At 44.8% G+C, this 13,542-nt stretch overlaps 1 protein-coding gene across 1 annotated transcript in view; it reads right to left on the bottom strand.

Annotated features, from left to right (window-relative positions):
- The window catches only part of COL6A1 (collagen type VI alpha 1 chain), a 44,187-nt gene extending 31,440 nt beyond the window's left edge, over positions 1-12,747 (bottom strand). Inside the window, exons 1-6 of the mRNA XM_083629656.1 lie at positions 12,308-12,747; positions 9,079-9,208; positions 6,781-6,981; positions 2,593-2,752; positions 1,406-1,519; positions 1,291-1,311 (exon numbers count right to left, since the gene is read on the bottom strand). Of these exons, the coding sequence (XP_083485782.1) occupies positions 1,291-1,311; positions 1,406-1,519; positions 2,593-2,752; positions 6,781-6,981; positions 9,079-9,208; positions 12,308-12,416 (735 nt within the window). The 5' untranslated portion in view covers positions 12,417-12,747. The remainder of the gene's footprint in view (positions 1-1,290; positions 1,312-1,405; positions 1,520-2,592; positions 2,753-6,780; positions 6,982-9,078; positions 9,209-12,307) is intronic.
- Between the last annotated feature and the right edge of the window lie 795 nt (positions 12,748-13,542).

Here is a 13,542-nt window from a genome sequence, read left to right as displayed (position 1 = left end):
CTCTACTAATCTAGCAGAAAAACCATTTATTCATGTTTATGCAACGAACTACAGTTTAACATATCCCCCAAGGTTTGCTTTGGTCAGCTCTACGGGGAGTTAGAGATGTGCCATAGGCTTCCATGTGATAGATGGCAAACTAATCTACTGAGTACCAAGATTGGTAAACTGAAGCAAAAGACCACACTAAAAGACCCAGCAAAGTTCCATTGCTTGACTAAACACCAAAATATTGGCAAATCTGAAACAAATGTCACTTTAAATGGAATAAAAGGGCCTATTTGCATGTGACTTTTTCCTGCAAAGCATGCAATGCATTTGCATGTGACAACTGCACATGAGTCTATTTAGCTCCTTGAATAATGCAGTCCGTCCTTTAGGCCTTTCTCCTCAAAACCCTTCCATATGACAAGCAGCCTCCAAGGGTTCCTCTCCATTATGCTCCAGTTGGTGGGTACTTTAGGGTGGAAAGGGATGACCAGATGCCTGTCTGGAAGCAGAAACTTTGTGAGCAGATAGTCATCTATAACTTCCACCGACACAGGAATCTCATGTTATCACTCCCCACGATTGCCCCAAAATGCAGGGAAGTAGAGAGGAGAGGAAGCTTTAGGTTGTTTCAGCCACCATATAATTAGCTTTTAAGAAGCTAATGTACAGGCCCAGTAAAGTGTTTCTGCTTGGCATGAAATGCTAAGCCAAACTCTGACTCATTGAGAATGCACAAGCAGGAGGCTTTCCAGGGAGGAGATAGTGGCGACTGACCTCTTTCCCTGGTTCTCCTGCTGCTGAGAACTAAGCCATTGTTTGGCTTAATGTGTTCTCCAAACTACAGCTCATGCTTTGTCTTGCTCCAGACAAACCACAAGCTGTAAGCAGGTTTTTGGTCAACAAGCTAAGCCAAAGCATGGCTTAGTCCATGGCAGCAGAGCAGGAGGAGGACATGGGGAGGAGCGCAGGGGTGACAATTTATTTCCAGCAGGCTACTAGCTCAGCTGCTGCAGTGCTACATCTTCCTCTGTGATGTGGACAGGAGAATATGAATGGTAGATATGGAATGGCATATATTCTGTGAGCAAAATAATTTCCTTTTTCTGACACACAGGCAATGGAAAAAGAGAATCCTGGGTCTCAGGTTTACATTTGCCCTGCGAGCCGAAGTTCTATAAATGATGGAAACATACAGGGAAATTGTATACAGGGAAATTGAAACATCATGGAATAAATGATGGAAACATACAGGGAAATTGTGAAAGTCGGAAATTATTCCTTGGTGGAAAAACAACTTACCTCTTGCTCCACTGTCTCCGTCTGAAATAAATAAACAACAAAGAAGTCATATGAGGCACAAGATGGTTCAATGTATTTGACTCGGAACAAACAGAGAGGGAAGACAGATACCCACAATTCTAGCAGTGATTTTGTCAATTGTGTTGTCAATATCACGTGCTGGACGTCCAGTTGCTGTGAAATTCTCACGATAGGAATGGTCTGTGGCAATCACACCGAGCCGAGATTCCTAGGACAAAAGTAGCACACGGGCACAAATGAGAAACCGGGGAATTTGGAAGGAATGCTACTTTCTCACCCAAATCTAAGTTCCTTGGGGCTGCTGAACTGATGTAATTCTGGTCATCGGATGACACTGCAATGAAGAAACTTGCTACAGAAAGCTAGGAGATAACTGTAGTCACATGAAGCTTACAATGCAATCACAATCTCTAAAAGTCATTGTCTAAGAGTAGGCTGGTTATAGCTACCTACAAACCATACAGGGGAGCTGGCTGGGCAGGCACCATTGGAAGGACCCAAGAGCCAGAAATGCTGGATCAAGGCTGTTTAGGCACCATCTGCCAGCCCTATCTATAGGCACTTGAGCATGTCCACTGAAGCTGATTGTAAACAAAATTCTGACAGTAATGTTTGGCAGGCACTATGATCTGATAGGGGTGATGTGGAGCTCTTTGAGAAAATTATGTTCCTTCAGGGAGCCAGATTTCAACCCTGAGGTGAACTAAAACAAACTTCAGATCATAGCTGAGACGAAGAGCATTTTCTAGGACTATCTAGCAGGAAGGTTTTGACTCACTCTTCTTCCAGATCTGGACATACAGAGACTTTACTCATGGTTTCCTAACCAGAAGAGACTGGTTGATTGCTGCCAATGCACAAAGTGGTTGTTCAAGCTTTGATACTTGTCCATAGCTTCTTAGTAGTAGTTGCTGGTTTTAACTCACAAAACCTGTGGGGTAAACCTTACGTAGCTGTCACTTTTTCGCCTGCATTACAGGCAAAAATGACCTCTAATAAAAGCCTTTTCACACATACAAATTGGTGGAGAGAGGAAATGGGTGTGGAATTGTGGACTTAGCTTTCTTCCTCTTCCTTAGCCCTGGCATCAGTGGTAGAACAGAATAATTTCTGGAAATACTGTATTTCCATGGAGATCTAGCAATCTTCCAGGTCATGGTAGGGATGTTGGGAGCCAAAGGATCAACCAGATCTACTAAGTAATATCCTGTTTCTGCTTTGATTCTCTCTATTTATGGGCAGCAATTGCTCTAATAGCATCCATGTGTGTGCATTTCATACCAGATGGTCTGGAGATATGGCAATGGAGAACACTTTGATCCCCAGATGTTTCGCTTCAGCTGCAGCATCTTCCAATCCGCCACAGGGCTCTTTGTAGCCTTCCAAGGGGTGTCCATCTGTCACCACAATCAGGTATTTATTTTCATTCTTATGAGATCCTCTGCAGGGGGAAGAAATCAAACCCACTAGTGCCGCCATACTGTCTCTATAATATGAGAACTCCAAAGCATCACTCCTAAATGCTTGCACTGGCATAGCCACCTGCTGTACCAACTGTAATGTCTAATTACAGAAAGATATATAGGTTTGCATTTGCCGATGAACCCTACTCAACAAGCAATATGCTAGAAATGTAACAAAACACATTAATAATAATATAATAATAATTTATTATTTATACCCAGCCCATCTGTCTGGGCTTTCCCAACCACTTTGGGCGGCTTCCAAAAGAATATTAAAATACTGTGATACATCAAACATTAAAAGCTTCCCTAAACAGGACTGCCTTCAGATGTCTTCTAAAAGTCTGGTAGTTGTTGTTCTCTTTGACATCTGGTGGGAGGGCATTCCACAGGGAGGGCGCCACTACCAAGAAGGCCCTCTGCCTGGTTCCCTGTAACTTGGCTTCTCGCAGTGAGGGAACAGCCAGAAGGCCCTCGGTGCTGGACCTCAGCGTCTGGGTAGAACGATGGGGGTGGAGACGCTCCTTCAGATATACTGGACCGAGGCCGTTTATCACAGAATCATAGAAATGTAGAGTTGGAAGGGACCCCAAGGGTCATGCAGTCTAACCCCCTGCAAGGCAGGAACCTCAACTCAGGACTCAGCTATATTAGTCAAGAAACAGCATTTTGAATGTGTTATAAACATGCAACACCAGATGGCACCAGAGAGCAAAAAGATTTTCTAAGTGCTTTTCCATAGCCCTTTTTTTCTCTTTTGTTATAACAATTTAATTTCTGACACCCCTCCTGGAGTGTAGATCCACTCTCATTCTCAACCTCCAAAGAAAGAGAGTCCACAACCTCCCTGAGGAGACTGTTCCACTGTCAAACAGTTTTTCCATATATTTATTCAGAATCTCCTTTCTTGTCATTTTAAACCATTGGTTCAGTTCCTACCCCCCTGGAGCAGGAGAAAACAAGCTGGCTCCTTCTTCCATGTAACAGCCCTTGATATATTTGAAGATGCATCTCTTATCTCCTCTCAGTCTCCTCTTTTCCAGGCTAAACATACCCAAAGCACATTTATTCACACAGGCATTTGGGGGGAGGTCTGTAAATGAGTCTCACTATTTTTGAAAATGTGGCTGAACTGTTTTTATTGATTCGATGCAATTTGTAATGATGTTTAAATTAAATAGCTTATGATTTTGTTGTGTGCGTTCAACACCCTACAGAATGAGGGGTAAATGTAAATAATGAAGGAAATAAGCAAGCAATAATAAATCTAACTGTGAATATTGCGATCAGAAAGTGCAAATTCTATGACAATAAACTCTTCAAAGTAAATAAGGAGTACATTTTGTTCTAGTATCAAACTAACTTTTTTTTTTTGTTAGAGGGAAAAAAATCCCCCCACACATTAACACCCACAGGTCCTCTCAGAGTCCAGAGAGGCCCAGGCCACTTTCAACATTTGAAACCCTTCTCATAATGAAAATTGAAAATGATGAGTGAACACAATACAATATAATATAGTACAAGTCCTCCCATTCAGCAACCAAAAGCTGCTTCTTTCCCTGCTTCCACGTCAGACAAAGAAAGACACATGATCCTCATGACAGAAAGCCTGAGAACTAAACGCACAGACTGAAGGGGAGAGAGCTGCACAGTGGAAATGCCTCAGATTCCTGCCTAGTTAAGCTGTGTTCCTTACCCCAAGTACCTGGGAGTAAGCTCCACCCAACTTAATAGGACTTAATTCTGAATGGAGGAGGTTAGGAATGCACTTTCAAGAGGGTTGCCAGACCCCCAGGACTAACCTGAAGTCTCCAGGTTTGCCTGCCATGCTCCAACCACCCCAGGTGACAAAGGGAGGGCTAAACTCTCCAAGTGGGTGCAAGCACCTTAAATTATTATTATTATTGCATGAGGTCTTAGGGGTGGGGTAATATCTATGGTGGGGGACGTGTCCTGCTCTTTCTTTGGTAATTGACCCATCTTTGGTCCCCATCATGCACTCAGTTCTCACCTGTGGCTCCTAGAAGCTGTCCACCTGGGACAGTGGCCACCCCCCAAGAACAGCTTCCCCTGACCAGCTAAACCAGGTGAGGGCAGCCGATGGGCCTCAAACCCTCAGTGCGTTAGGGACTTGTCTATCCCCTGCCTGCGAAAGAGGCTCTGGCAGACTGAGCAGATGAGACCAACAAAAACAGGAGCAACAATTTTGGAACAATTCTTGTTGTGCCTTTATGCATCTTTGTGGGGAGCAGGGGCAGAAAGCCGTGGCCATTTTGGTTTGTCAATGCAAGTCATTGCGAGGATTGAAACTTTGGTTCCCCCCCCCCAGCATGGCTTTGGATTCGAGGTCATAGGTGAGGGTCCCCCAAAGCAATCCAAAGCAAATACTGGCCTCGAAGCCTTGGCGGGGGCCTCATTTATCCCCCTCCCCTTTTTCAAAAGGCATTTGAGGCAATGAGGGGAAGGGAGAGGGAAAATGGCCTGCATTGCTGCTCCCCTCCTCTTCAAAAGGTCTTCTGGGCAACAAAATATGCTGGACCCCCCCCCCCAAACATCCTCAAAAAAGAAAAGAAGAGAAGAGAGCAAGAGGCAGATAAACCTGATTCCGACTCCAAGCCACCACTTTGGTTCACAGAGTGCCCCCCACCCCCCGCCACAGAGTCCTTAGTAAAGAAGAGTGGAGGGGTTTATGCCACAGCCAATGTATAGGGAGAGACAAGTCATAAACAATTTAAACTCTTTAATACAATCAAAGCTATATCACTTAACCCCCAAAATGTATGTTACCAAACTGAATCTCTTAGAGCAGCTTAACTTTGCAGTTCCAAGCTGTCACATGTTGGTCCAATGTGCATAAAAACAACTTGTGAAACTTATCAAATGCCAAAGAATTAATGAGCCCCCCACTGAACTTGAGGACCAAGCCAAATGTCCCTTGCCACCCTTTAACCAGCCCTACACACACACACACACACACACAGAGAGAGAGAGAGACTTGTGTGACAGCTGCTTCCCCACGGTGCAATAAATTTACCTGAGTGCTTCTTATTAAACTATTTTGCTGGGATGGAGGATACTGATTTGATGGGAAAGAGCCTTGTCGCTGCGTGTCTGCTCTCTCACACACACCCCACTGCAAAGGGTCAGGTTACTGTGAGCTCTTGGTGTAAAGGGCAAAACACCTGCCACTGCCCCACCTCCTCCTTCCCCAACCCAAACAACTATGGGAAAGGGGATGGAGCCAAGGCAGAGCATGCTCATCCCAGTCTACCAGCCCAAGATCCCCTGGTGGAAAAGAATACTATTTGCAGCATTTCCCAATGCTTGGCAGTACCCCACCCTAAAAAGAAAACGTCCCCTGTCAGGGCTCTGCAAAGTTCTGCTGCTTGGATTTGGGCAGGGACAGGGAGAGGCACAGAGCAGCTGGTTTGGCTCACCAAAGAACATACCTCTGGGGGATGGGGAAGGACATGTTAGGGGACTATCTCAGAGTCTTAATCCAGAGGGGACCCTTTTCGGGCTAGGTTGTCTTGGTGCTGTTCACACGCATTCAAGCTGGTTAGTTGCTCTTGGGCATAGCCCTGCTCAAACGTGCATGATAGTGCGTGCATTTGTGCCTGTGTGTGCGACACTGATGCATGTCAAGTGTGTGGGAAATCGCATCCATAAAAAAGAGCAGAAAGTCTGAAGAGCAAAGTAGTACAGGCCCACAAAAGCACACATCTGAAACAAACCTCCTGTTTCCAAGGGTTTCTCCACACGGCAACAAATTTGGTTTCAAATTCTGCACCAAAATCCAAACGATTTATCACAGGATCCAGTATTTTTGCCTACTGAAATTGTTAGGTGTATATGAATGGGCTGCTGTGGCATCAGGGACCAGCTGCCAAGCCACCAATACTACAGTCCACCGGAAAGGGCTAGAAAAGCTGCCCAGGTACCCCGTCTTCCTCCCACTTTTCCCTTCCTCCGTTGAAGGAATGAGAAAATTAGCGTTCCCACTTACCCGATGAGCAGCTCTTCAATCCCTCTCTTGATGGCACAGTCTGTGTAGGTGCCTTTGCCAATAGACACCACGGAGGAGACCCTGTTCTTCAGGTCTGCTCTCCCTGCAGGCATCCGGCTGAGCTCCTTGATCAGCTGCACTTCATCACTGTAATGCAAGGCTCCCGCATTCCACACAAGATTCCGGTCACACCGATAGTATCTATAAAGAAAGAGAACAACTTCCTTAGCTTTGGTGACCCTTGCATATTTTTTATTTCTTTCTGTTTATAATGTATAAATAGACATACATGTACATCTATGAAAGCTCCCCACAGCATCCTGTACCAGCTGGTCCGGCCCACCCATGAGGTGGACTGAGGCAGCCTCCTACTGCCACCAGAGAAGCAAGGAGGAGTGGAAGTGGCTCGCGGATCCACTCCAAGATCTTGCAGGGGAACAACACCTTCCCATTTCGCCTCAGGTGGCAATACCGGATGGGCTGCCAAGTGTGCCAGGATGCCCTGGGAGCAGGATGGATGGATGGTGTCTGCTGTTGCTCTCCTTCCTTCCTTCCTTCCTTCCTTCCTTCCTTCCTTCCTTCCTGTTGTTGACTCACATACCAGAAATGAGAGGCTGCATGATTCTGTCTCTTCCCATGAGGCACATAAGGCTGCTGCTTGCAGGTGTGGGGTTGTGGTTATTTGAATTTATATGCCGCCCTATCTATACCCGGACATCTCAGGGTGGTTCACAGAATAAAATCAAAATATAAAACCACAAAATACATAATCAAAATAAAAACAACAACCTAATAATGCCCCTGACACCTCAAGGATACTGCTGTAGGGTGGAGCACACGAGGGGAGAAAGTGTGTTTTGCATATCTGCTCTCATAACAAATCAGCACTGATTCAGATAAACAGCAAAAGCTAGATATATATATTTTTTAAAAAACCTGACCTGATATTTCTACCACATTTGTCTTGGTTATCTTGCTATCTTAGTCATCTTTGTTCCTTCTCCTATGCCGTTGATAGCAGCCTGACACAGATGTTTAGCTTTCTCCAGAAGTGGAGCAGAAGTTGAGCTCTGGCGCAGCTGCATCAAGTGAGAACAGCCTCCTGGCTCTGGTGCAGCTGGGGAGAGACATCACTCCTTCCTCTGCTGGGCCCACTGGCTGCTAGGGCTCACCCACAGTTGAAGCCATGAGGCATGGGTTGGGGAACTGGCCAGAGGGAAGACTTTGTCCCTCTGGTCCGCTCTCTGGCTACAGAAGCCCAGGGCACCCAGGCCGCAGCTCAGTTGTCGCCGGTTCCCTGCCTGCCCACCCTGCTCTTGATGTGGTGGGGCTGCCCGAGGGTAAGCAGGCAGCTCCCACAGAGGACCTTGCCATGGAAACCTTTATTCGCCAGCTTTGGGGCCAGGGAAGAATTCGCCTTCAGACAAATTGGGTCTGTCTGGGGGTTTTGCCTGCCTCGTAGTCATTGTCACAAGTTGATGGAGACAAGGCTGGGTCCTTAGTCTAAATGGCCAAGGGGTGGGGTCTTGCTCCAAAGGATTGAGGGATCCCCTTAAAGGGATCCAGGGAGGTGCATCTGTCTGGACACCCCAGATGAGGGATGGTGGATGGGTCATGACACCCCCAAAAATCGTGATGGGGGGGAGTTGCCCTGATTTGATGTACATCAAATAGGGCGATCCTTAACTCTGGGTAATCTTGCCAAATAATCAACTGGCGGACAGGTCAGTTGATTCAGGATACACCCCCCCCAATGTCTGTGCCAAAACCTTCTAACATCTGTAATTAATAAAATTGTGGCCTGTTTAAATCATAGTTGGTTGTCCTGTAGTTATTGCAACTTTACCCTGCCTTGGCTCCACCTCCAGTGGTTCCACTCCACCTGGGAACGCAGCTTATCACCACAATAGAAAAACATCAACTTGTGTTTCATCAGCGCGCACAAAGGCAAGGTAAGGAAAACAAGTTCAGCTCTACTTAAATATGAAAGCAGCATTCTCTCCCCCCCCCCCGACATTGGTCTGCCCAAACATAAAACAAGACCAGGAATTTTGAAAAGGAATACCACTACCACCTGCAGTTTAGAGCAGGAGACTGCAGAACATTCTTCTCCATATGAAATGCAGCAGGAATTTTGAACAATGATTAGGAAGTATAAAACCCACATAAAATGCATGCTTTTCAAATGAAGTTACTATTCTTACTGTGTAAAAATGTGCCTTGAATGTTTAGAACAAGACAAAAGACCGTATCGGATGTTTGTTGTAGGATTACCAGGGCAGTTCATGCAACATTTACCTGTCAGTTAACTTATCAAGGAATCGGTTGGTGAACGCTTTAACTTGATCCACCAAGGCCCCAAAAGGCTTTTCTCTTAAGGCAACACTCTCAGAGGTATCCAAGACGAAAAACAGATCCACAGGACAATCTGTTCAAAATCAGAAAGAGGAAGTTGAAAAAGAACACTTTATAACACAAGATTCTCCAGAAAGTCTGCAATACTTCATGATGAAGTACACCTGAGAGGGTCTTTTTTGATGGGGGGATAGCATTGCAGTGTAGTACCTATGCGACATAGAGCCCATCCAGACAACCTCTTTATTGTGCATCCATGATCATTTGTGATCATGATGCTTTGCAGGGGTGGGGGTGTCATACAAGCCCCTTCTTTCCATACTGATGGGGCAGTCACACGGCTTCCTTTCTAGTCAGTGCATATTTAGGAACTTCCTGCTGAAATCCCATCGCTTTGTGCCACAAACGTTCAGGTTGACTTTTGCCCTTCTTTCGGTGCCCCTCTCGACAGCAAGAATGTGGTGGTATTAGGCAGCATCACAGAACAAGATAAAGCAGAATAAATCCACTGCTGATGCACGATTATTGTGCCCAGAGCATGTGGCAGAAGACGCCCACAATAGAACAGCAGTCCAGAGGAGCCAGAGCTGTAGTCCTACCCCCGGGTGTCTCCATCTGCTTTCCTCCACCTGCACGGGGCTCTACTGTCAGAGGGGGGTCCTGCTGCAGCTGTGGAAAGCATGGTGACTTCTGCCCACAGTGTTTCCCCAAGCCACAGCCTATTGTAGGGCCCCCGAACAGTCTGTTATGGGGGTGGGATGGAGCACGGACAGCCATGGATCCCCCAGATCCTGAAGAAGGGCCTGGTCTGGGCTCCCCTGTGGTGCCAGACTGGATCTGGGGCAGAAAAGGGGGGTGTAAATGCCCCCATGCTCCATCCTGGCAGGCAAGAGTCTGTATATCTCCCTATTGCCTCTTAGGACTGCTGTGTAAGAGTGCTATCCTCTGCCTGTTTACTTGGAAGTAAGCCACACTGAATGCAGTGGCCTTAGCTACTGGGACTGTAGCCTAAGCTGCAGATGAGGAGGTCCTCTCTCTGCTTGGATCAGCCTTCTATACTTTAGAGTGAGAGCTCTTTGGGGACTATTAACTTGCTGATGAAGAAATATCATTGAAACAGTTCGTTATCCTGGAAGAACTGTTCTGTTTGCTGCACCACGCGGCTCCAGTTCATTCTCCACCAAACCTTGATATAGATATAAGCTGTGAGAAGGCTTTCTGCCTCAACTTCAGTGTTTCTTTGTGGCCATTCTAAGCATTCCTGTTGATGGAATATTTATTTGACTTCTATTAGTCCGTGACTTCTTGCACGTATTATGTGGCTTTTGTTTATGAATTTGTTTATGAATTAAGAAACAACTGATAGTGTTTCATAAATATCGCCAATACATTATTAGCCCGCGTGTTGTCTTTTGTTGATCTGCTTGGAGCTCAGCTGGTGGCGGGAGACACAAAGCTCTCGCATAGCCTCATACACCCCCACCCTCTGAATATGGAGTTAAAAGAAAGGAATAACCTTCCAAGGACCTTATCACAAGATAAGGGACATGAAACTCTTTAAATAGTGCTACGTAAATGCTCAGTATTATTATTAAACTAATTTAAATGACTCAATATATAAAAATAAAATGAGGCATGTGGGCCACAGTGCAGAGGCCTATCACACCCAAACAGGAATTGGACCTTGTGCTTCTCTACTATCACCCTGCCACTCCCCCCCCCCAACATGGCAACTCACTTCTGAAATTCCAATGAGTCCATAGGAGCCAACTCCTAGGGGCAGAGTTCCCTTCTCACCCCAATAAAATATTTGAGGGGGCTGCCCCCCCAAGTTGATGAGCATTGCCATTCAAATGGTGTGTATGTGTCACGTCTTGTGATCGATTATGTGGGACTGGGCTTACCTCCCCCCCCCCCCAGTATTTTATTCAAGTTGACACCCCTGAATGAGCCTCAACAGCAGTCTCTGGCCTGGAAATCTGCGAGCTAAGAAAAAGAAAAGAAGGTCCCTCTTGGTGGCTTTAGTCACAAGGTTTAGAACCCTCTAAAAATTATTACTTATGGTTTTGGAATATCATCTGCAATATCCATATATTGCAGATGCCAGAAACTGTCACCAGCCTTGGGCAGTTGGATTATCTTTGTAGAGCTCTTCATGTGGAGAAAGGGGTCAGGATTGCATCTCGATCCCTTCCCCTTGCCATGCCTGACCTTTCTGCTCTCAGGATATCTGCACAGTGGGCCTGTGGGGGGTTGTCTGACAATGGAGAACATAAGTTGCACACCCAAAGCCACCTCCCTTATTAGAGGATGCACACATAAGCCTCTGTTCCCACGTCACTCAAATACACGGATGTCAGAGACAGGACCAACAGGTGTGATTCTGCACACACATATACACACACAAGCACAGTTGATATTTAGTTGAAAGACTCTGCTCAAGAGCATTCCTTTAAGAGGGAAACTAAAGAAAAATGAACGCAGCCTGAGACAGTAAAATGAGCCACTACTTCCTCTTCCTAATATAAAAAGATGATTACATTAAGAATATCTGCTATGTCAAAAGTACATATAAAGCACCCTTCTTTTCTTTTCTCTTCCGAAGCTTTTTTCTTCTTCTTTTGGCCATTTTTTTGGTATTCATTTTCATTTCATTTTTAACATGAGTATTTATCTCCAAAGCTCAATGCTCACTACACCAGAGACACTACTTAAAGCTCTTTCTTCATCAAAAAGTGGGGCTTTAATCCTCAGATATCCCTTAATGAGTTCTTCAAAACAAAGAAGGAATACAAGATTGTAATTTTCTGAAAGAGTTAGCAAAATCTGGTGACTTCCATAATGGCTTATTAGTCACCGTATTATTGGGACATACAGGCTTGGCTTGTACTGCAACTCAGCACAGAAAAAAAATCTCCGACAAGAAAACATATGTATGATTGCTACCCCTTGCTTGCATATACTGCTGTCCTATTACTGATTTTCATATTTGTATAAGTCAGACAAACTTAAAAGTTAGCATAAAAGTTAACGCCCAAACTCTGAAGTGAAATAACACGGCAGATGCTTCATCGGATCATGGACTGATACTCAGTTGTTTCATTTCAACGTAGTAAGAAGGCAGTAAGCATAAGCGAGGAGAAAACAACACACTGTGAAAATATCTTCTTACCTTGAAATGTTGCTGCACCATTGGAGACTGCTGTTGCTTGAGCAAGAACTGTTCTCAAAAGAAAGCAGCCCTGAAGTAGGACGACTGGGAAAAAGTAAGCGAACTTCATCGTGCAAGGATTGTAGTTATCATTTACTGAGACTTGAGGACAAATTTAAGGAAAAAAGAGAGGGAGCCCAGAACTCAGAGGGTGACAGTTATCACCTAGTTTGCAATTATTATTAAGTTTCTGCTCTATCCCTGAGTTTCCAGAGAGTGGAAGGAGAAAGGAAGGGAATTAAGACGAGGAGGCGGCTTGGATTTGCAGGAGCTGGAGCTCTCCTTCCAGGAGGGAGGGAACATAACAGTAGTGTCAGATTCGGCTGAACTGCAGCACTAGCTAGTGAGTCATGAAACACACCAGCCCATTTTGAAGTCTCCCTTCTCTGAGTTCAGTTTTGCCACTGCCTTCTTCAAATATGGCTGTGCTCCTCATACTAAAACGTAATTTAGCTCCATTACAAAATTATTGCTATCTGTCCTCATATGCTTGCAACTGATTAATGACTTACAATGCAGCAACACGTTAATTCATGTTTTTGTATAACGGCTGACTCTAGTGTCCAATGAAATATTCAGGATATAAAGGGGATGTTTAGATGGCTAACAAGTAAAGATGAAAAATGAGCAGAATTGTATCAAATGGGTATCTAATATAATAGAGTTGAAGCTTCTTAAGATATAATAGAGTTGAAGCCTACAAAGTTGGTCTCTTTGTAATTTTGCTCTAGATACATTTGGTAAACTGCATTTATGTTTTAAAATCTAGCTTTATTAGGACCAACAGAATTATCAAAAAATCTGTCCAGCTTCTGAGTTCTCCAGAACTCTGCATCAGGTGTGACATAAAGCAGGTGTTGGTCATGCTTTGTGGAACATCTTGCCTCATGAAGGTCCCTACCATCTCTGTTGCATTCCTCCCTGTTGCTGTTTCCTTCATTGCATTAAGCCTGTATACTGGGAAGGCTTTCCCAAGCATGCATTGCAGTCTTATTTTCCCTCTCTTCCCCAAAATGTCCCCTGACTCATTTTTAGTCTTCCTCTCAACTGTTTATGCTATTGCAATTAGAATGAAGGTATTTATAACAAATTGTGTAAATCAAGGCCTTTGTCTAACTTTGCATCTGCAACTAATAAAGTAATATCTGCATGGTTATAGTACAACTGAATATGCTCATCACAAATGGTGGGAAAAA

Source organism: Podarcis filfolensis, assembly GCF_964270895.1.
Source record: "Podarcis filfolensis genome assembly, chromosome: 1".
Lineage (NCBI taxonomy): Eukaryota > Metazoa > Chordata > Lepidosauria > Squamata > Lacertidae > Podarcis > Podarcis filfolensis.
This window is presented reverse-complemented; position numbering and strand designations above follow the sequence as displayed.